Raw genomic sequence first — 21,875 nt, 5'->3', positions numbered from 1 at the left:
TATCGAATGAGGAAAAAAAAAAAGTGGATTGCAGCCTCAAACTGTAAACCCATCTGAGGAAACACATTTGCAAAGAATTTGGCCATTATGTCACAATAAGTTGGGAAACTTAGCTGCATATTTTACTGCTCCTCATTAACAATCTACAATACTTTTTGGTCTAGTGGTCCTTCTTTGTCCGATAAAAGTTCTCATGTCCCTCTCCCTCTTGAGGAATGTCGCACATGGGCGTCGCAGCAAAGGACGCCAACTTGTTTGTTTGAAAGTAAACACATTTATAAACAAGCGCAGTAAAATCTGGACTGTCCATTTGCAGCTTCCCCCGCCAAAAATAAATAAAACCTTCAAGCTGTTAATCATTTTTAACAATGTTTTTTTTATTTATATTGCTAGTGCTGTACAAGTGTGAGATTTAAATAATCCTTGTTCCCAAACAAAAGCTCACATCAAATAGACAACTCATACCTTTTTTTTTTAACAAAAAAAAACACCCTGCATGGCTGTAATGTGCATGGGCCACATTATAACTGAGTGATTGCTATAAACATAGGTTTGACTGTACAATCAAATATTACTACACAATACTGAACTTCTGATCCAACAAAATCTGATTGAAATATACAAATAGGGACAAACAGCAAACTTGTATTTCTGACTTCATAAGCTAAACCGCTTGAGACAAAAGAGTGACCCAAAAAAAAAAAAAACAGTTTCTGGGTGTGCACAAATGAGTGATGTAGGAGGGGGAAGAAATAAGAATCAAAATAGATACATTACATTGAAGCTTCTTGTTAACCCACAACAAGCTTCCAAGTGCAAGTTCGGCCTTTGCTCGGTATAACATGGCCATGCGCAGTCGTGCTCAGGACGGAAGCGCCAGGCCTCCTGTCGCAGACCTAAATAAAACATTTGGGGGTTTAGCTCGGGTTGTTGTTTTTTTTCAGTGTGTGAATCAGCAATAGATTATATTGAGACAAACCAACAGATGTGTCAATGTACATATACGTGCTAATCAACAGATGCAAGGGGGTTCAACAGTTCCACTAAACACTTGAAATGAATCAAAATAACATGTATGCCACTCTAAATCCGAGTTCCTTTCGATAGACCATGTGCAGCATTAGGTTGGTTCGAGGAAGGCCCGATTGAAACTCGTTTGATATGAAAGAGGACTTACTCCAAGTTGCTTTTTAGCTGGTGCACCGTGCGCTTGTCCAAATAGCGGCAGAAGAGCGTCAGCAGGTTGGTGGGAAGGAGGAGCGGCTCCACCAGCGAACACTGGGAAAGCTGCCCCGCCACCTGGAATATCGTGTCCGTCCTGAAACAACAGCAACAAAATAGGAAGATGCGTCTGAATTGAACTCCTTTCAAGGAGCAACAAGCTGGAAGCGGTACCATGTCTCAAAGTCACCGATGCTGGGCTCCAGAGGAACACCGGAGGACAACAATTTTTCCCCGTGGGACAGTAGAGCATAAAGCAGCGAGATCCCAAACTGAAAGAAGGGTTGGGGGGGGGAAGCACTCACAACCGTGAACAAAAATCATTTTGAAGCATTGTGAACAGAAAGCCTAATTCTCAACTGTCAGCATTCATACAAGCAGGCAAAGACCTTGTTCTGGCACACCAGTGAGAGACATTCATTCGTGGAGAGGTTCTCCGACGAGGTCAGAACTCTGAGGATCCCAATCAGCTGACTGAAGTTCAGGCCTCCGATCAGATTTCGGAGAGGAGGGTAGAGGACTGGGAGGTTCTAAACAAAAAACGCGAGCCACTATCAACTCAGAAATGTCAGAACAATGAGAACACGCCGCAAACCGGGCTTACCTCTTCGGTGTCTCTGCTCATCAGCGTTGGAAGGTTGGAGGCGACGATCCTCAGGATCTTTATGGCCGAATCATGCTTCAAGAACGGCAAGAGGCGGGCAAGAAGCTTTTTGCCCTTTGAGACCACCAGGAAAGGAAGAAATTCGCCTTCCGAATTCCTTTTATAATAAAAACACCCACAGATGAATTTAACCAATAAAACCGATTAAAGATAATAATAAAAAAAGTAAAATATGTTTAGATACATTTGAGGTATGGGCCCACTGAACCTCATGAAATGTGTGTATAATTTTGAGAACAAATTTACTCCGTTTTGGAATAAGAACGTAACAAAATGCGGAAAGAGCAAAATCCAGTGAATGCTTTCTGAGCACCCCCGATTCACTCACAGCAAATACTTTGTATGGTGGTGGTGGGGGGATATATATTGATGGTTATTTGAGGAATTTTTTTCCATTTTGAAGAAGGCATTTTAAAAAAGTGGGAGGTGTTGACGCTGAAGTGCTCTGGCTTCTTTCCCGGGAATCCAAAAAATTCATTTGTGTGTGCATTTGAAAAATGAATCGATTCCATTTTTGGAAAAAGCCGCCAACCTCAAATGTGTGTGTAAAGTGTTGCAAATACTTTCCAAGTGTGCACCACCCATGTCGTCGTCTCAAGTCTGAGGACAACCTGGTCATTTCAGTTACTCACAGGACATCATGCTTCTGCATCCTGCAGTAGATGTGCTCCACTTTCCTCTGGGTTTTTTCCATCAACTTCCTCTCCTCGGGCTCGGACAAGAGGGGGGTTTTGGTCCGATCTGACTCTTCCACCTCTAACAGAACTACAAACAGCTGCGGGGAAAGAAGAGAAGTGAACCTGACGGCGGAAGTGGAGGAGAAAAGATGAAAAAGACAGATGTCCACCACACCTTTTCAATTTCGCTCAGAAGTTCTAATCGTTGCCGCGTTGTGTCCTTTTGCTCCTGCAATTGAAGCAGTCAGCGAGGGAAACATTAAAAACATGAACAATACGGTGGCAAAAATCTTTATTACCTCGAGTGGACCCTGAGCTTGAACCGCGTGAACAGCCCCGATGGCGCGCCGAGGAGAATAACAAGTGGACACCGCCACTTGACCCAGGGAGCCTTCAATGTGCACCACTGCAAGGCCAAAACCACGACGAACATCTGAACTTTATTTGGTTCATCAGAAGGCACTTTGAAATGGTGGCCTTGGGAAGACGGCGAGCATAACCTGGTGCGTAGGTGTCCGTTTTTGTGATGTAAGGAGTGGTGAGTTTGGGGGGCTCCCGCTTGCTCCTGATGCCCAGCTCCTCCTCTGCCACCTTGGCTTCCACTCGTCTGTAATACTCCTAAAACACCACACGGAAGCAAATATAAACATGGATAGTAAAGGCCTGGCTCAATTTGGCATTTTCATACCTGATAGTAGTAATCCTCAAGGTACGGATTCTCACTCTGCAGCTGGATCATCTGAAGCCGGATTATCCATTCCTTCTCCTTGGCTGTCATCAGATTACAGTAAGGATCCCACCCGTCCAGTTTTCTACGGAAGGTGTGTAATTACGTCCAATAAAAAGTACAGCCGACATTTTATTCTGTCAGATTCAACGGGGACAACTCCTCACCTCTGGAATGTACGTTGTTTTTGGTTAAGTGCGCGTTTATGTTGCGGGTGGAGCTGGGTGACTGGGCCAGGGTATCTGCAAACACCCGTAAAGGAATTCATCTTAAAAACAAATTATAGATTCAATTTGCTCATGCATCAACTCCCAAAATGGGAATTTTACCACGTTGAATGCACATTTTCCCAGTCACAAACCTGAAATGTTGTACTGGATTAGATGAGGGACTGTAGAAGGGGGACGGCCTTGGCGAGTTGGGGCCAAAACGAAGCTGCATCATTTTGGGAGCGAGTGGCTGCGGGGTGAAAGGGCACGGCAGGTTTGTGGGGTACCCAAATCCTCCCGTCTGATCAGCAAAATAAAAAAGAATTCATCCATGGGGGGCAAACAATTTGGATTCCCTGAATGCATGCGAGTGTATACCTGATTGTAACACTGCCTCTGGGTTAGTGGCTGACGGGAGAAAGGGGGACCCGACATCATGGGCACCTACACCGGAAAAAAAAAAAAAAACTGACACGGTTTTTTCACCAGTAATTGATCATTCAATTATCCAATTGCTAGATCTGAAAATTTATTACAAATAATGCATCTTTGTTCAAATCTCTATGCCAGCGACGTACCGTGACGAGTAGAACAGTTGCATGCATCTATGTCAAAAGGTTCAGAAACATTCAAATTCTACCAACTCTTCAAATTGTATTATTATTATTTTTTTTTTTTTACATATGGTTTCTAAAATTAGCAAGGCATTTAGCGGTAGAGATAAAAAAAGAATTCTCCACCTGTGAAGGGCCTCTCAGGCCAAACTGCCGCCTTGCATAGGTCCCCCACAGTTCCCCTCCCCTCCTGCCCCTGAAGGAGGAGGCGACGGGATCCAGGAAGTTGGAGGTCAGGTGTTGGCCTCGGTGGCCCTCAATAACACACACTATAGCGCTGTCCTAAGACACAGAACCGCATAATGTAAGACTGCAAGTCTTGACATACCCAGACTTCACTTATCTCAACCTGAAGTATCGATCCCGACACTCTTCTGGTCTTTCTGTATGACGGTTCCATCCACTGCAAGAACAAAAGAAAGCCTCTAAAAATCATTTGTAACACAAAGTCATGAAGAAAAGTCCACTTACGTCCTCAGAGGGATGACGGACCATGACATTTCCACAGTCCACGATAGCGCTATCCAGGCTCTGGAGTTAAAAAACAAACAAACAGGTGAGCTGACAAAAAGTCAAAAGGCCAATGCAAACATCACCTTAAGGGTCGGCCGGCACTCCACTATTCTCATCACAGCGGGGTCTTCGAAGATATGAGCCCTGCCCAGCCCCCTCCTCAGCCCTTGCCCTCTGCTTCGCTGCATGTAATGGGGCACCCGTACAGAAGGAGAGAGCAAGCTGTGAGGCGGCGGAGGTCTGAGGTTAGGCGGTGGCGTGGGGGGTCGAGGCGGCTGGTCCCCAAACTCAAGGAAAGTGCTGTTGGGCCCATTTGGGGTCACCTGTGTGTCTTCGTCTGTCATGAACAAAACAGAACACAATCAAGACAATTTGTTAAACTATGCCAATTTTCCTTTCCAAAATGTTATTAAAGCCGACAGCGAAATGGAACTTCAATTTCCACCTCCAGTGAGGTTATGTGCACAACCTCCATTTTTAAAATAATGACACTTTTTTTTTCTTTTTCATAAATGTGTTATTTTGGATGTGGGCAAACCTCTTTGCTGAAGGGCCATATTGAAGCCAACATGATTTCGAAACACGACCCAATATGTTTTGATTTATTGTTGCCTTGAGAGGGTAAAAACACACACACACACACACCCATGCCGAAAGTCTCATCATTATGGATGTTGATCTCTTCATCCTCCTCCGCCATGACCTGCAAGAGGCCACATTCCAAGCTAGTCTCGGCCTCCTCTTCACTCCAATCTTCTCCATTTTCAGGCCACTGAGGCTGCAGCGACTCTTCAACCTCTTCGGCCACCTGGATGACAATATACAAGCAACTGGTAATGGTCTCTCAAGACATTCTAGAGAAGTGCAGCCTTTGCGAACTGAAAATTGCTTTGTACTACATTGCAATGTCAATTTTAATGTGACTGTTTCGTGCCAATTCCAAAGTGGCACTATTAGCAATTGGACGTTTTGTCCAATCAGATTTCAAATTCTTCTTCGCAGGGCCAGCCATTATGCCAGAATTCTCCCATCCTCTGATTGGCTGATCAGGGCAAAATTTGTTAAGGCCAACTCAACTTCGATTCTGAAAACACATTTGTAGCATTCAGCATTTTGTTTAACAATGGGCCATTTCCTGTGTGTACAATTAATTAATTTACACTTTTGGGTCTTATAATGGGTCATATAAGCCTACAGTGAAGGCCCAGCGACCAAATTCATGGCGCGGGACAGCATTGAACGACAGCGAACATGGCGAAAGTAATCAAACCAAAAAAATTTTACACTTTTGGGCCTCTTATAAATGGGTCGTATAAGCCTACATTGAAGGCCCAGCAACCTAATCCATGGCGCGGCACAGCATTGAACGACAGCGAACATGGCGAAACTAATCAAACCAAAAAACGAGAGAACGTCTTCGTTAGCCAAACCTGATGAAAAACCGCCTTAAATGTTCTTCACTTACTTTCGTTCGCTCTGAATCATTCATGATGTATTTTTAGTCTCGTTAAAGGTTATCCAAGTTTCCCTGCTGTTAGCAACTCACTGAATCTTATTTATGTTTAATTAAACTCACCTGGGCGTGAGGGAACGCGACGCGCCATCACGCACGTTGGTAACAGACGCACATGTACTTCTTCGATTTTGTTTCAGTAGGCAAAGGGCGACATCTGGTGGTCAGAATTAGCGTGACATGGATCCGTTTCCCAGGCTCATTTGAACGGACGATTTATTAGGTACACCGATACCAATGTCAAGTTCCTACTTTTCTCCCACCCCATTGATCGTCACGAAAAATTGTATACAGTAGTTTTCATTCGCCTCGACAAATGTTATAACATATTTTGGGGCGCACAGTCAGAGATTAATAATTGTATTACGTTGGAAAAGTACATTAAAATGTTCATTGCTGTGATTCTAGTTCCCAGTGGTAAACTTGTACTTCTAAAACATAAAGCAGCACAAAAATGAAAACGCAAATGAAACAGAATGAAATGTGTTTTTTTTTAATTCTTAGTAAGAGTTTTTGGCAAAGTGCATACAAGATTTGTGAAAGAATAATGTGATGTAATATCTAACGTGTGACAGGTTAAATGGTCCTACTCAACATATACTGGACGTAGAGGACAACATAAAAACGTCTGCAGAATTTATTTGGTCTTTAAACTCAAAGAAAAAATTCCTTTTCGGAAAGAGAAGAGAATCCTTCCATATTTATTTTGTATATCTTTGGTAAAAAAAAAAACAACGAAAAAAAAACATTGAATTTGCACATTTTGTAAACAATGCAAGCATATTACAAAAATATTTGACCTCATTTTTAAGTATGTTTAGTTCAGGGGTGGGCAAACTTGTGCTCAAAGTTGTGTGTCACGTTGAGTTTTTGAAACGGGCAGATGGGCCACATCATTCATAAACATAAAATATTGTATGGAAAACAGATAGCGTTAATGAAATAACTTATTCTCATTTTTAAATTGTATTGTTTATAATCTTTATCATTGTTAGATGAACTATAAAAAACTAAACATTTGTGTATCGTTGTACTATTTACAATGCTAAATCAACAAACTTTCTTTTGGATAAATTAAACAAGGAATACATTCATTTTATGGAATCGATTTCAAGGGCTAAATAAAAGTAATAAATATTACAGGACTCTTTGTAATTTAAATGCTTGATGCCATAATTTGCCCACCCCTGGTCTTATTCTAATTAGTGTACTTCTTTAAGTTGTATTTCACACCACCAGGCTTAAGTGTCGTGCATTTTGTTTTTGAACAGATAATTATTTGGGGTTCTTTTTATTTCAGTACAATGCCCTCCAACGTATTCACAGATTTGGAGTAGCATATTTTGCTGCTTTTGTGCTCAGGCCAAAACATTGTCTTAAGGAACTGTATTGAAGTGATTGAGGAGCTTCATATAGTGCTTTGGTGCCCTCTTGCTTCCACGTGGAGCTTTGCAATTTTTGTGCTCAGGCTGAATCCATGTCAAATATCAAAGTACTGTATTGTTTTGGCACCAAACTCAACTCGTGAAATATATTGAAATGAAGCTGCTCCCTTCACTTAGTGTGACCATAACCTTTTCAAAGAGGGAAAAAAAAATGTGCTCCGCTGCCATCTTGTGGCATCTATTATCGATTATTCAGGTATTTTTGCAGGGGTTCACTGTATGCTCCAAACTACGAACGAGGCCAGCTCCACCTTCATTGCCACAGTATAAAATGTCAAAACAACGACAAGAGAGAGAGAGAGGAGCAGGAGGAGCAGGTGGTCCGCATCCTTAGCCGAAGAGCTTGATGAAGCACGGATGGCAGTAGGGCTTGTTCTCCTGTTCCTTGAAGCAGCCTTTGCTCAGCGGCTTGAGGCAGAAGTGGCACACCAGGTGATGGGGGTGGAACTTGGCCCCCATGGCGGTGACGCAGCGGCCCAGAATGGGCTGCTGGCACGCCTGGCACACGCTGCCGCGTGACTGATGGTAGTGGGCCTCGCAGAGCGGCTTGCCCTCATGCTCGAAGAAGCTGCCGTTGACAAAGGGGCTGTAACACTCCTGCAAGATGTGTGGGGGGGGGGGGGGGGGGGGGAGAATTTTTTTTTCCGGAAGCATTTTTTGAAAAACAGTGGCAGGCATTTATAGCAGGACCAAAGTCACATGAGAATCATGAGGGTTTTTTTTCCATTCCCAAAGTTCAGCTATTAATAAAAAAGAAAGGTATTTTTCTGATGCATTCTGGTCTCTCACTCAGCACTCTTCCTGATTCATCAAAAATACTCGCTCGCCTTCTTAAAAGTGATCAAAACTATTCTTCAATCTCCTGGAATACACCCTAAAAGTTACCGAAATATAAATCCACAAAACAACCAATAAAAGGTAGCTTCATTCACTGACGTCGACAGAAATACTCCCGAAAAGCTTTGCGGATTCCCACCCGAAATCCTGAACCGTGTGCGATCCGTGCACATTCGCTGCCCATGGCACACTCACCCTGCAGACGAAGCACTGCGGGTGCCACAGAGAGTTGAGTGCCGAGATGTAGTTTTCCAGGATGGGCTGGCTGCAGCCTTGACAGCGGGAGGCGAACAAAGTCAGGAAGCACTGCTGGCAGTACTGCTGGCCCTCGCGGTCGTGGAAGCCTGAGAACAAGGACGACGCCGCACTTGGATGGAGACGCAAGTGATGATCGCCGGGGCTCACGGCAAAAATTTAAATCCAAACATCTCAAATGAGAGCAGAATATGCTTTTTTAAAACGTACTTTAATCGACCAACTACTTTGGGAGATTCTATTACTGGTAAATGTCTTCAATTCTAACATCATATTAAGAACATCTTATTTTAAGCTACCAGCTATGTTTACTTGTTTTTAGAAATAATAAAATAAAGAAAAAAACATTTGTACGCTTCAGAGTTTGTACTTTCTGACTTTCAATAAGTTGAATCACTAGTCCTGCTTTTAGTCGCGTCTGTTTTTACGCCAAAAGCTATACTTCTACTGCTATTTACCTTCGTCACCAAACGTGCTGCCGCAGTTGACGCAGCAGAAGCACTCAGGGTGCCAGTTCTTGTCCAGGGCAGTCACCATTTTCTGAGTGAACGACAAAACGCATGTTCATCGTGTTTTGAAATCACCGGCGCCAGGGTACTTCCGGATGGCAGAAAGGGAGTGACTAGTAAAGCGAGTGACGGGTAAAGGTCTGTCAAGCTCCTAACGAGCGGAAAGCTGATCCACAATAGGCAAAGAGACGGCTCACATTTAGTATGGGCTTGTTGCAGTGCGCGCAGTGAGGCGAGAAGAGCGTGAAGTAGTCAGACTCGCAGTACGGCCGCCCATCCTTCTCAAAGAAGTTGCGGCTGCCCAACTCCGTCTCGCATTCCGTGCACACAAAGTGCTCGGGGTGCCACACCTTGCCCAGGGCCGTCACCACCTGCGCGACGGGGGAACGGTCACACAGTAAATGTTGTTCCGCAAAAAGCTGCATGGAGGCCACGGGACTCTTTTTGGTCAGTGAAGTCGTTTCACCGTGAAGCCACAAGACTTCAGTTCTACTGCCTGGTAGCCGGCGAGTGCTCACCTGTCCCACGACCGGCTTCTGACAGGCCGAGCAGTTTCCTTTGGAAGAAGTTTGAACCCCTTGTCGGCTCAAGTCGGATTGGAGGAGCCCCAGCATGCTGTCCAACGAGCCGCCCGATGTAACCTGTGGAGGGACCATCAGCTGCTGCTGCTGCTGCTGCTGCTGCTGCTGCGGTGGTCCTGCTGCGCTTGTTGGTGTCGTTGTCGTGATCACTGGACTAACGGGCACAGCCGGCTGAAGCAAGCAAAACCCATGACATTTTTTTAAAAGCCCTAAAGGGGATGACATTTGCTGTGCTTAGGTATCAAAGGTCAAGAGACGACGTGCTATCAGCAGGTACCGTCCATTGACTCGATTCTGACCAGAAGCAATGTGACGTGACAATGAATGTATCGTGAGGTCAACGAAAGGTCTTTGTGGCTCAAACAAGCTGTAGCTGTCGCGAGCAACAACACAGTCGCCCAGCATAAATGACAAAGGCTAAAGTCCATTTGCCCTTCTCCGGCTTCATACGGAAGGTTAGCATTAAGCGAGCAGCCGTTCCAGCAATCATAACACGGTTGCGGCATGATTTATTTTCTTATCTTCTTCTTCATCTTTTTTTTTTTCCACGTTACTACTTACTGTGCTTTGGACACGGAAGTCGGAGAGAGATGCCATCAGTTTGTCCAACTCCAGCGTGGCGGATGTTGCCGAAGGCTTTACAGAGCTGCCAGAAAACACACAATTGCATTTCAAATCAAGGATTTGTTGCTCTGAGTTGAACTGAGCAATTCTAACGGATTTGTTGTTACATGGAGACAGCGGAGGCCTTTATCTTGTCATCTTTAGAAGTGGGAAATTGGGCCAGGATCTCATCTGGAAAATGCACGACATGTGATAAGAACTGGGTGGATTGTTCTCACAAAAGGACGAGTGCACTAGTACGTGGACCTGAAGATGGATCTCGAGGATAGCAGATTAAAAACAGCTTTTCAGAGCGTCACACAACCAAACACACCCGCGCTGACCTGTGATATTGAACTGGGTGGCGTTCAGCTCCTGTAGCAAATGGTCCAGTTCGCTCAGACCTCCTCCTAGCAGCGAGGAGGAGGAGAAGGCCGGAGGAGGAGGAGGAGGATCGGCTGAGCGGGGAGAGCGGGATTTACACACTGTACTGTGAGACAGATGTCACAAGAAGCGAGCGGATGAGTGGCTAGCACCACGATTTGACAAACACGTGATGTTGAGAGAGAAAAAAAAAGTGGGTTACCTGTACAGTTTGTCTGGCTTGGAATTTTGGGAGGACGTCATGGCTGCAGAAACCGTCTGAGACAACGGGACATTATCAAGTGAAAGGATTCCCAGAGCCGTAAAAATGTACAGATCGTACGCGGGTGATAAATCATTTCTTTACAATCCTCTCCAACGGTGATTCCCAACTTTTTATTGAGCCAAAGCACGTATTTTACCTCAGTAGAATCTCATTGCACGCTACCTGAAAATGTTACATGAGGCGATGGCACGTGACGTCACCTTGAGTCATGCTCCAGCAGGTTATGCTACGTGATGTTACGTTTGGTCACGTCACATTAAGTCGCGTTGTTAGGTTACCTCGGAGTAGGTTTTGTTATATGTTACCTCATGTTACATCGAGTTATGCTGTGTTGTGCTATGCTACATCATATTACGTCACGCTTCGAGGTGTTCAAGGCCACTTTGAAAGAGTGATTCACGCCTAGGTCACATCTCGGCTGAATTACTGCAATGCATTTTACTCCGGAGTCAGCCGATCCTCCATGAAGTGTCTCCAGTTGCTCCAGCGTGCCGCTGCTCACCTCGAACATTTTTCTTGCCGAACCCCTGGTGGGTTTCGTTCAGTACCTGCTGTGGGGTGTAGGCTGGCGGCGGTGGGCGAACCTCGGCTGGGTTCTGCACGGCCGGGTCAGCGTGCATCGGCGGGTCTGACGTAAGGAGGACCGGGCAACGAGCGAGAGGGGAGCCGGTGCTCTCCAAATCAGCCAGGAGGGCGTCTGCGCGGGAGAGACGGACTATAAACTGGAAGGGTCGGGGAAATGGATGGAGTGGCTTCAGACCTTTTCGGAATGTTTGTCAACGCTGAGTCACCAGGGTACTTCCGGGTGGCACGATGCGATCCGTTGTTACTCAACTGAACTTTGTCAACGTTTGTTTTGATTCTCTTTTCAAAAACAATCCGCCTTGGTCAACTGACATGTCAGGTTTTGTTTCCGACTGGCGGCGTCGGAGCTCTTGCGACCCGGAAGTACATGTGGCACCGCGCCGGAAAGAGAGAGATAACATGCAACATGCCCCAGACAGGCAGCAGAAGAAGCATGTGCTCAGACAGTTACGTACCAAAGACAACAATACGAGGACTGAGAGGGTAGTTAAGTGGCTCAGGCACTCCTGAGGAGAAAGGAGACAGCTTCACAACTTCATACCAAACACCACGGAGGCCCTTCGAAGGCTTCACAAATCTTTTCAGCTATCCGGGACATGCCAGCATGGAAAGGATGCAGAGGAGGAAGAGCTGTTTGGCAGTGGACTTTATATTTCCATTATCCACCCCCCTCTTTACACACACACACACACACACATACACACACACACACAGGCACACACACTTTTAGCTGCATGACATCATGCGCTTCTCTGCGTGCTCGTGATTTATTACAAGCTCGCTGGTCTGCATTAGTTCTTGAGCATTTTGAAGCCACCCTAAATAATGCCGTTCTCCACTTTTTCAAGTGTTACATCAGCGGCGCCGTCACCTTTCTCTTTGTGCATGCACTCACGGCTGACAACAAGGCGCTTTGAAACGTGCAACATAGATTCAATCGTTGTTTCACAGAAATAATTCAGAATTCCTACTCCAGGTTTTAGTTTTAGGTTGAAAACGCTGGAATTTATGACTGTTTGAGGCCTATTATTGCTTTTTAACTGTAAAAAAACAAACAAACAAAAACTGTGAGCTGCCTAATATGAGCGCCGTTCCTCCCGCCATTGCTCATCTGCCCAGGATGATTCACAGTCCTGGTACGAGTGTGTGGGGAGGATCATATGCACAATCTACACCGTCGTCCCCTCCCTCGTACACACATTCGGTCTGCACATATAAGGAGTTAAAATTCTCCCAAAGGGAATTATGCCCTTATTTAGAGTAGGCCCATTCAAATTGTTTGTCTTGGCCGCCGCTACCAGCTTCCTCTCTCAACACATTAACTTACAACAGTACATATTTGGGGGGGGGGGGGGGGGGAAGCACATAAAGTGGACCAAACATGGCCACTAGGAGCCAGCCTGACTGGCCAATCTAATCCAGATGTGCTGAGTTTTGCTTCGGCTGCATCCTTGTGGCACTCAGAAAAGTAGACTCAATGGAAAGAACACAGCACAAATAATAAAAAGCGCTCATTCTATTTTCATACAGCTTTGTGGATTATTGTTGAAGCAAGTTAGGCTATTTGCGGGCATCGTCTTGCCCACCTCCTCATTATGCTTTCCGGGATCAAGAGGAAGTGTTTTGCGGCTTTTGGAAAATGAGATTTTATCAGTTCGGCGCTTTCACAATCCATCATAATGACATTTTCAAACGTTAGGAGCGTGTCCACGCCACAGACCTCCACAAGACAAACAAGACTGGCTGGATGAGAGCGATCACAAGCCATCATTGGACTCCAGCGTTCTGAAGCTACACACCACATCGCTGTCTTACATGGTGGGGGGGCGGTGGAAGAGAAATCAGGCAATCAGCGCCAGCGCACAGCTAATTTCCTGCAGGACAGCCCAAAATACAGATCCCCTTCTGCAGCTTTAAAAGAACAACACACTCTCACTACTTACCCAAATCCTCCATCGTGGAACACCCCAGCTTGGCTCCCGAGCGCGTGTGGATGTGTGTGTGTATGTGTGTGTGTGTGTATGTGTGTGTGTAATATGGACTGGCGCTATTGTCTGGCTGCAATAACTTCTCATGCACCGTTATTCGCCCACACAGGAGGAAGAGGAGGAGGGCATCTCGTCATTTTTTTTTCACTTACTCCTTCCCTCTTCCTGTGTAATGCCTCCTCGCAGCCGGGAAGGCGTTAACAGAAGGGAGGGAGGGAGGAGAAGAAGTAGCAGGAAAAAAAAAAAAAGAATGCGGTTCCCAGCCCGCATTCCCCCGGACACATGACGTCACTACATGTCTGGCTGGAGAGAGACCTTCCCGAGTTGCGAGAGAGACAAATTGGATTTAAGTGGCACTGGATGCGAACTGCACAAACTACTGTCAGGAAAAACGTGCATTTATGTCATCACACAAAGTAATTAAGGGTTTCAAGTCGGAAAACACACACGCACGCACGCACTCACAAATACACGCATGAAGTTTCAAAGAGTCCGTCCGCAAAATACAGAAACACAAGCGGAGTATTTTTTGGTGGTGGTTACTTTAGTTTGAGAAATGAAAGCTGTGACACTGAAGTTTGTTCTTGTCAAGTTAGCATCACAGCTAACACGGCTACTCCAGCAAACAACATTAGTATTGATTTGCAACCCTGTTGCTGTAATTACGGTAATGCTAACATTAAATTAATCTTCAAACTAAATTAAACTTCAATTGTTCTTTTGTTGTTGTTTTTCAGGTGCCAGAATATCCTGAACAGGTTTGCACCCAACAGCAAAACATTTATCTTTAGCAATGACCGTTGAGCCGGACAGATCAAATTCACTTGTTTATCGTTTCCCTTGGAAACATAAAAATATTTTACAGTTGGTGCCAAATTGTCCTCCAATTATGGAATGGCCCATATATAGTTATTAAAAATGTTTTCAAATGGTGACAAGACAAAAATCTACCTTCAAAATGACCGTGATTAGGAATTGCAACTTTTTTTTTCATTGAATGGGTGTGACAGTACCTTTTTACAAATTGGTCACAGACTACATTAGTTTTTTTAAGACTATATTCGAGCTTCTTTATTTGAACACAGGTGGGAAGATCCAGCCTGTCTTGCCTTTCTAAAAACCAATCAAGACTGGAAACAGGCCCCGTTATGTAAATGGTTCCTTAGTAGTGATTTCGATAATGGAGCATAAACACTCGATTGTTGCCTTTATTTTATTCCTCCCATCAAAGGTTTTAATATTTTCTAATAAAGGCAGCTCGATGGGCTTTGTGGCATGCACACCTGAAGCACAATTTGGGGTTTGAAACTCTCCCTTGTGCAGTTTGCATGTTCTCCCCATGCTTGTGTGGGGTTTTCCCATATTTACTCCAGAGGGCTCCAATTGTCCTGAGTTGTCAATGTGAATGCTCATCTCGTCTCAATGCTCCGTGCGATTGGCTGGCGACCAGTCTGGGTGTAGCCCGCCTCAAGTCAGCTCGGATAAACAACGGCTCACCTGTGACTAAATTTTTGAGAAAATTGCAGTATTCTACTAGACTTCTTAGCATTGACTTGAGTGTTTCTCTTGGAAAATATTTGAAGGGGGGAAAAAACAAGACAGAAGTATAAAAAAAAACCAAAAATGGAAAACCTTTAATTAAGCAAGCTCACAGTTACAGGGTATTTTTGTGGGGAAAGGTGCTGAAAAAGGATGATGTGACGAAACAATTTCCATAAGTTTGTGGCCAAAAAATAAATAAAAATCTTTAAAAAACTTTTCTCTGGTGTCCGGCCTTTGGTCTCAGGAAATGTACAAAGAAGAGACACAAGTGACGACACGTGCACAAAACAAAACATGGCCATAACTTCGACAAAATTAATTTCCTGGTGGGACACAAGAAACCAAATGAACATAACTGGAAGACATGATGAAAGGAAACTAGGACGTATTCATCCGTTTGTGTGAAGATCAAGCCCTCGGGTCATGCAGTTTGCCCGTTTACACACCACACTCCTTACCCATGCAGGTTACTTCTAAAAAGGACGAGTACACTTTCACTTTTTCCAAAAACATTAATGAAAATAATTAGAATAGGTCACACACACACACACACACACACACACACACACACACACACACACACACACACACACACACACACACACACACACACACACACACACACACACACACACACACCTTCTCCAAACCAACGAGCAGAGCCCAAGCAGAAATCATATTTACCTAAAAACCTGACACGTGAAGCCAACTGGGGGGGGGGGTGCTGCGATGATAGCGTGAAGATAACATGGACGGGCGCGGTTGCCAGCCAACGTCCCTGTTCATTAACTGAAATGACACTACATATCCTCCAACCCACTACTTCTTCACTGCAGTTAATCTACACCCCCCCCCCCCCACCCACACACTACTTCCACAGTCGCGTCGCATGGCGGAGGGGGCGTGCATCACTGCACGGCTTGTTCATTGGCAGTGCTACCGGAGTCCTGAGGCTTCATCACATCGGGGAGTTCTGGGGGGCTGGAGAAGGCCTCGACGTGCAGCTGCTCAAACATCTCGTCTGGGGGTTACAGGAGAGATTTTTTTTTTTAACAATGCGTATTTGACAGATAAAAGCCATCATTTGGACTTTTTTTTTACGTTGACTTGCAAGCGAAAACTTGAGATATAAATCAGAAGTTTGGCAAATAATGAAAAATTACATAGCTTTGTCTTAGGATAGTATGCTAACTTAAGGCTAGCACATAATAGGAGATGGCATAGGTTGGTGCAGAACACCAAAATTTTTGAATGAGGTAAATAATGCAACATTGTTTCAACAGCCAATACAAGCTTTGTTACAACATTTTGGCACATTTCTCCACAAGATTTCCCTTGAATATTCTTGCTGTTAACATACCACTGACTCGAAAAGCCAGACCGACTGTAGCCGGTGCCTGTGGTCTGGCAGTCTGGTTGGTGAATCCGCTGTCTCCCAGAGTTTTGTTGTCTTCTAGCAACTGCTCGTCCTGTGAAGTCACAATGTAAATCAGTTACCAAATTCTTTTGTGTCATTTAAATTCCAGATTAGGAAAGGCGGTTAATTCACCTTATAAAGCCGCTGATCCTCGGGCGGTCTCTTTAGAATTCCCTCGACTATACGCTTTAATTCATAGACTGTGGTGGACTCCTTGGCATCTGTGAAGATGGTGGTCTTGTGACGCCGGATCATTAAGAACACATCCTGAAACGAGAAACAAATGAGACTGAAAAGGCGACAACGTTGGATCTTGAAAATGACATAGTGATTATAAAAGGAAATGAAAGTAATCTTAACATTTGGTGAGTTTGTTGTGGGGAAAAAATGTTGACAATGTCTTCAAATAACACATTAAGTAGACCAAATACGTGTGCGAGTACAGTATTGCGAAGCGCTCTAATTATAAATCGAGTTGGAAATTCATCCGAGTTCCGGAAAGCACCACAGATTCTGGCATTAATCCAATCGTGAGTTAAATGTTGACAAGCAGCTCGCAGGTATACAGAAAAGAAACATTTTAAGGCGTGACGGTTACCAACTTCGGACACACTCCAGCGTTTTATAACCTCTATTTTCATCGGCTAAGTATTTAACTCAACTCAAATGACATCACTCCCAAGGTTAGCCGGGCTAAATTACCTCGCTGTCTTTGTAGATGGGAAACTGGAAGCTAACACGGCAAATTTAGCATATGATCGCTATTTAACACCTAAATCGATCTTTTTAAACGCCAACAACGTTGTAATCTTGATGCCGACCACAGAAGGTTCATCCCCGTGATATAACAACGGACTGAAATGACAAAAAAAATGTGATTAAAATAACTCACTTACCATCTTAAATGATCAGCTAGCTAGCCCGATGCGCCGGCCCTGTAGTGCAGCAGTAGCCCCAGGTTCACCGCGCCTGCGCGATTTTACGGCAAATAAAATGTGTACGTTGAATTCACGAAACACAGATGCGCATCCCTGCGTATATCAGATTTCGGAATTTGGCGCGACTTTACTTCGCGTGTTGACAATGTATAATGCCACTGCAGTTCTAGGCAGGGGACGCCCTGCTATCAATGTGATTGGCTGATGCAAGCCAATTATAATGCAGCCAGCTGTGTGCCTCTGCCAATCATATTGCGGCAGAGAGTGTCCTGCCGAGAATTCAAGTGGGATTCATCATAACACGACCACGTCACTCAACATCCTGCTCGACTGATTTGAAAGAGGGCTGGGTAGGCGCCTCTGTTTCGAATGCGTACTGTTTATATCTATCCTGGATTATGCTCAGTATAAAATTTAATTTATTTGTACACGCACTCAAAGGACCATAAACGTTACTTACGTTTATGAGGACACTAAAATCTACGCTTTGCTACACTCCACGTCAACGATCCAGCGCGGGTGTAAGTTCTTAACGTCTCTGTTGCATTTTCTTCAGTCCCAATTTCGTACTGCAGTTCCATTTTTCTAAGTTAGTTCGTGAACAGGAGCGATACCTGCATTGCACTTGGGTATGTACGTGTACTTTAAGCAGTTGCTGCCTGTGGAAAAGCATCCTTGAGCTTCATTTTACCAAATGGTAGTTTCAGCATTGTCGAATCGCTTATTACAGTTTACTCTTTTATGGGAAATCTAGTATTGATGCCAGTATCAATAGTAGGTGTCCCAGTATAAATACCAGTAACACCAGTAGCACTGACTTGCTTTCTTTCTACAGTAGACATCAAGTACATAACTTGTCTGGCGGGATGTTTCGTTAGCATGTGAAATGCACTTGGCCAAACAACAATTAAAATTGTACCTTTTTTTGTTTTCATATGCTTGAGATTTGGTTTGGGAGGTTCATGGCTTGATTTATATTTGTTTTTCCAATCTAATTTAAAAACACTATCCAGTGTCCACATTGTATTGCTTTAAAATTCACAGAATGTTTGTTGTTGTTTTTTTAACGTTCTCAGAGCATTGACCAGAAAGAAGGCACAATGTCACCAAGCGTGGATACCGCAGTGACCAGAGTTCTCCCACTCCCCACCCACTTTGCACATGCGGAACAGTCCTTCTCCTTGAAAAAGCGTCGCCACCCTTTCTCCTCCTCATCCACATCCACCTCTTCCGTCTCCACCCCTGATCACCTGTCGCGTTCTCTGCCGCCGTTGGCGCCGTCAAAGGAGTCTCTCTCTGTGAGCCGGTTCTTCCAGCAAAAAGCGTCCCCCTGGACGCCCCTGTCTTGTTCGCTCAGCCAGTTGGCTCCTGCGGAATCTGTGTACGACCCCAAAAAGCAGCAGTCGTATTTCAATCAGTGCTTTACTACGCTGGGCCTGCTGGGAAGGGGTTCCTTTGGTGAAGTCTACAAGGTGAGTGTGGTGGGGATGGGTGACATACAGTAGAACCTCAAGAAGTTAAAATAGCAGTCTGTAGCGTCGCACAAACATATGTAGCTGAGCATCTTCACAGTTCAAACAACATTTATTTGAAACCACAGGGAATTCTGTCACCATCTTCTCTTTCATAGGTTCAAAACAATAAGGATGGCCGCCTGTATGCTGTCAAACGCTCGCTCAATCGCTACAGGGGCAACAGTGACAGGAACCGCAAGGTGAGGGAGGCTTGGAACCACGAGCAGGTCTGCCCGCACCCTCACATCCTCAACTTGGTCGCCGCCTGGGAGGAGTGCGGTCGGTTGTACATCCAGACGGAACTGTGCCACACCAGTTTGCTGCTCCACGCAGAGAGCCAGACTCCTGGTAACGGTAGGGACCATCTGCACCATTTCGCCGTCACACCTACTTCCAGGTGTCTACAGGAGTATTTAGTCGTTTATGTGCGGGCCATGCGCACGTGTGCCCACATTACGCTCTCGTCTCAACGTCCAAATGTATCCTCGGTTATCTTTTCTCCCTTTTGTGACACTTTTTGTACTGGATTTAACGTGACAAACATTTAGATCAATCACAAGCATGTTGGTGAGCTTCTGCATAATTTTGATACAGGCGGTCTCATCCCAAAGAGATCCAATGATGCCATCTGCTGGCCATATTTTATTTTTTTTCTCAGAGCTGGTCAAGACTTTTCTCCGCTCTTTTTTCCATTTAGTTACTCCACAGACATTATGAAAGGGTCTTTTGAGGTAATATTTTGACACCACTGATGTGTCATGCTTTTCCGGTCAACACAGATGAGCGTGCGACATGGTGGTACTTGTGCGACCTCCTCTCAGCTCTGGACCACCTGCACTCTCGCAGTTTTGTTCATATGGACCTGAAGCCCGCCAATGTGCTGGTCACGGCCTCCGGGCGCCTCAAACTGGGTGACTTTGGGCTTCTGCTGGAGCTCAACGAGAGCAGCTTGGAGAAAGTGAGAGAAGATGACCCCGGAGGAGATCCCAGGTACATGGCTCCTGAGCTCCTACGGGGAGAGTATGGACCTGCCGCAGATGTTTTCAGGTGCAGAAATCTTGAACGCCATTCATTAGAAAGGTCATACTTTTGGGAGATGGCGGATTCCCTCACATCACCTTATTGTTTACTTTTTAGTTTGGGTGTTTCCATTCTGGAGCTTGCGTGCAACATTGAGGTTCCCAATGGTGGGGAGGGCTGGCAGCAAATTAGACACGGGCACCTCCCTGAGGTCGCGAGGGGTAGGTTTACAGTACTCCCCTCCTCACCCCCCTTCCCCAGATGCGTTTGTAATTTGTGATTATTCAGGGTTAGTCATGATTACATTTTGTGACATTTCTCTCTGCAGGGCTTTCCACCGACCTTCAGAAAGTTCTTCAGATGATGCTTTCTCCAGAGCCTTCAGAGAGGCCGACAGTGCCTGAGCTTCTTGCGCTGCCTGCAGTGAGGAAACACAGATGGAAGAGACACGCTTACCTTATTTTCACAGAAACCATGCTGACTTTGGCCTTCTTCTGCCGGGTAATTTGGTCACATTTAGGACTGTTGATTTTGATTCAAGGTGGCCCGCTGTCCTAAACGGGTCTGCCTTACAGAAAATGCACGGATGAATTTGGTTGATTTTTCGTTAATATTGTGCTGGTTGGTTTTGTTTCCAGGTGGTGGTAGACTTTGGTCGGCGAATTTTCTCTTCTCTTTACTTGCCGATCTTCTCCGTCTGGAGCAAGCCAGCGCCCTGCACTCCTCCCAAAGAGAACTGGGACGGGGAAGTAACGCTGCCCCTCCGCGCCTTGCACGCTGACAGCTCAGAGGACGACGGGGTGTTCCTGGTGGAATCCGTGGGACCGGGGAATTCCCCAAGGCTCTCGGACAGGTTAGCATATTCGCATTTGGTGAACCTATTCTGAGTTATTTGCCGACATACTCGCCAGACTGATATGGATTTTTTTGGAGGCATTACAGTACTACGGTGAACCCGTCATATCCGCGGTTCAGCATTTACAAATTCACCAATGATTTTGAAGGTCTTTAATTTTTGGGCCTTCTCTAACAGGATGAAATCCACACTGAGTTTGAAAAGTACGTCCACTCCTCTCCGATATTCTCTGGATTACGTTGACCGAAGTCCTCACCTGGATCCATTTGAGTGGTCCCCATCCAACGAGGCCCGGGCACCCTCCAACGTCTACTACAGCGACTGCAACACGCCATCCACGCACACCTCTTTCACCCCAAGTCACACTGACCATCTGGACTCCAGGCAGACCAGACGATCTTCACAGCGCCGCTATTGCGACCGCAGCCGTTCGGACGACCAGCCCGGCTTCGGGCCCAAAAACCTGCTGTGTCTCTTTGAGGAAATTGCCGTGGAGGCATAGACTTGGGAGTCTGACGGTATTTTAAGACTGCATTGGACCTAAAATAGAACAAGTTCACTGCTTTGCTGAATGCACTACTTCTGCCATTTTTCATTACCGAGCTTGTAAAGGAAGGGCAATCACACTTTAATGCATGGTTTGTGTTCCCTTTGTCTGCTTCAAAAGATATTTGCCATTCTTTATAGTCAGGCCTTGAATTGAACTCACGACCCCTGGTTTACTAGAACAGTGCTCTAACCACTGAGCTACAAGGTCTTATGGAAGTATAAAAAATGTTTAAACATTACCAGTAAACCATGCAAAATGGATTTTTTTTTTTTTTACCTGCAGCAGAAAAAAATGTAAATTCTTCATAAAGCACGGAGTTGAATAAGCCATTTTGGTGGTGCCATTTGGTACTTTTATTATTATTGAGGAAACACTTTACCTCTAGCTACAGTTATATAGTTGTCCAAGGACGACTTTAATTTACAAAACGGCATCAACCGTGCACGGT

At 45.1% G+C, this 21,875-nt stretch overlaps 4 protein-coding genes across 10 annotated transcripts; 1 reads left to right on the top strand and 3 right to left on the bottom strand.

The window, feature by feature from the left end:
* Positions 1–356: 356 nt before the first annotated feature.
* Positions 357–6,114, bottom strand: patl2 (PAT1 homolog 2). Of its 2 annotated transcripts, XM_086138880.1 has the most exons (20): positions 6,091–6,114; positions 5,271–5,433; positions 4,709–4,962; positions 4,584–4,643; positions 4,462–4,515; positions 4,239–4,394; positions 4,098–4,103; positions 3,877–3,942; positions 3,651–3,799; positions 3,457–3,531; positions 3,251–3,374; positions 3,063–3,180; positions 2,862–2,968; positions 2,738–2,791; positions 2,518–2,660; positions 1,826–1,982; positions 1,611–1,751; positions 1,396–1,493; positions 1,178–1,318; positions 357–896 (listed from the first exon to the last, which is right to left on the bottom strand). In XM_086138880.1, the coding sequence occupies exons 1-20, from the start codon at positions 6,112–6,114 to the stop codon at positions 863–865; spliced, it is 2,124 nt and encodes a 707-aa protein (XP_085995006.1). In that variant the 3' UTR covers positions 357–862. The 2 variants fall into 2 exon arrangements, with proteins under 2 accessions (XP_085995006.1, XP_085995005.1); XM_086138879.1 differs by lacking the exon at positions 4,098–4,103.
* A 501-nt stretch (positions 6,115–6,615) lies between these two features.
* LOC147189463 (transforming growth factor beta-1-induced transcript 1 protein-like) lies at positions 6,616–13,716 on the bottom strand. Of its 6 annotated transcripts, none has more exons than XM_086099317.1 (12): positions 13,546–13,716; positions 12,058–12,187; positions 11,566–11,714; positions 10,955–11,010; positions 10,713–10,858; positions 10,497–10,560; positions 10,327–10,411; positions 9,703–9,936; positions 9,382–9,555; positions 9,134–9,215; positions 8,616–8,764; positions 6,616–8,180 (listed from the first exon to the last, which is right to left on the bottom strand). In XM_086099317.1, the coding sequence occupies exons 1-12, from the start codon at positions 13,675–13,677 to the stop codon at positions 7,914–7,916; spliced, it is 1,668 nt and encodes a 555-aa protein (XP_085955443.1). In that variant the 5' UTR covers positions 13,678–13,716; the 3' UTR covers positions 6,616–7,913. The 6 variants fall into 6 exon arrangements, with proteins under 6 accessions (XP_085955443.1, XP_085955444.1, XP_085955445.1 ...); XM_086099318.1 differs by having other exon boundaries at positions 11,602–11,714; XM_086099319.1 differs by having other exon boundaries at positions 12,058–12,108; positions 13,546–13,677.
* Positions 13,717–15,195: 1,479 nt separating this feature from the next.
* On the bottom strand, positions 15,196–17,545 carry LOC147189462 (elongin-B-like). The gene is made up of 4 exons (XM_086099519.1): positions 17,446–17,545; positions 16,682–16,816; positions 16,493–16,601; positions 15,196–16,153 (listed from the first exon to the last, which is right to left on the bottom strand). The coding sequence occupies exons 1-4, from the start codon at positions 17,446–17,448 to the stop codon at positions 16,041–16,043; spliced, it is 360 nt and encodes a 119-aa protein (XP_085955645.1). The 5' UTR covers positions 17,449–17,545; the 3' UTR covers positions 15,196–16,040.
* A 278-nt stretch (positions 17,546–17,823) lies between these two features.
* On the top strand, positions 17,824–21,754 carry pkmyt1 (protein kinase, membrane associated tyrosine/threonine 1). The gene is made up of 8 exons (XM_086138049.1): positions 17,824–18,008; positions 18,564–18,959; positions 19,118–19,355; positions 19,781–20,048; positions 20,139–20,242; positions 20,350–20,522; positions 20,660–20,874; positions 21,055–21,754. Exons 1-8 carry the CDS (start codon positions 17,952–17,954, stop codon positions 21,377–21,379), a joined length of 1,776 nt encoding a protein of 591 aa, XP_085994175.1. The 5' UTR covers positions 17,824–17,951; the 3' UTR covers positions 21,380–21,754.
* Positions 21,755–21,875: the final 121 nt, after the last annotated feature.

Source organism: Hippocampus guttulatus, chromosome 19 (genome assembly GCF_054856545.1).
Source record: "Hippocampus guttulatus isolate MCC_2025c chromosome 19, RoL_Hgut_1.0, whole genome shotgun sequence".
Lineage (NCBI taxonomy): Eukaryota > Metazoa > Chordata > Actinopteri > Syngnathiformes > Syngnathidae > Hippocampus > Hippocampus guttulatus.
This window is presented reverse-complemented; position numbering and strand designations above follow the sequence as displayed.

Excerpts from the sequence above, each read along its gene's own strand:
- LOC147189462 (XM_086099519.1), bottom strand. Across the intron at positions 16,602-16,681 it reads AGGATCAGCGGCTTTATAAG|GACGAGCAGTTGCTAGAAGA; the intron begins GTGAATTAACCG and ends GTGACTTCACAG. Across the intron at positions 16,154-16,492 it reads TCTGGCTTTTCGAGTCAGTG|ACGAGATGTTTGAGCAGCTG; the intron begins GTATGTTAACAG and ends TGTAACCCCCAG.
- patl2 (XM_086138880.1), bottom strand. The coding sequence starts at position 6,114 with ATGAATGATTCAGAGCGAACGAAA. Across the intron at positions 4,516-4,583 it reads TCCGTCATCCCTCTGAGGAC|TGGATGGAACCGTCATACAG; the intron begins GTAAGTGGACTT and ends TTGTTCTTGCAG. Across the intron at positions 1,494-1,610 it reads CACTGGTGTGCCAGAACAAG|TTTGGGATCTCGCTGCTTTA; the intron begins GTCTTTGCCTGC and ends CCCTTCTTTCAG.
- pkmyt1 (XM_086138049.1), top strand. The coding sequence starts at position 17,952 with ATGAGGACACTAAAATCTACGCTTTGCTACACTCCACGTCAACGATCC. Across the intron at positions 18,960-19,117 it reads CCTTTGGTGAAGTCTACAAG|GTTCAAAACAATAAGGATGG; the intron begins GTGAGTGTGGTG and ends TCTCTTTCATAG. Across the intron at positions 20,243-20,349 it reads CCTCCCTGAGGTCGCGAGGG|GGCTTTCCACCGACCTTCAG; the intron begins GTAGGTTTACAG and ends TTCTCTCTGCAG.
- LOC147189463 (XM_086099317.1), bottom strand. The coding sequence starts at position 13,677 with ATGAGAAGTTATTGCAGCCAGACAATAGCGCCAGTCCATATTACACAC. Across the intron at positions 9,216-9,381 it reads GCAACAAGCCCATACTAAAT|AAAATGGTGACTGCCCTGGA; the intron begins GTGAGCCGTCTC and ends TCGTTCACTCAG. Across the intron at positions 8,765-9,133 it reads CAGCACGTTTGGTGACGAAG|GCTTCCACGACCGCGAGGGC; the intron begins GTAAATAGCAGT and ends CCTTGTTCTCAG.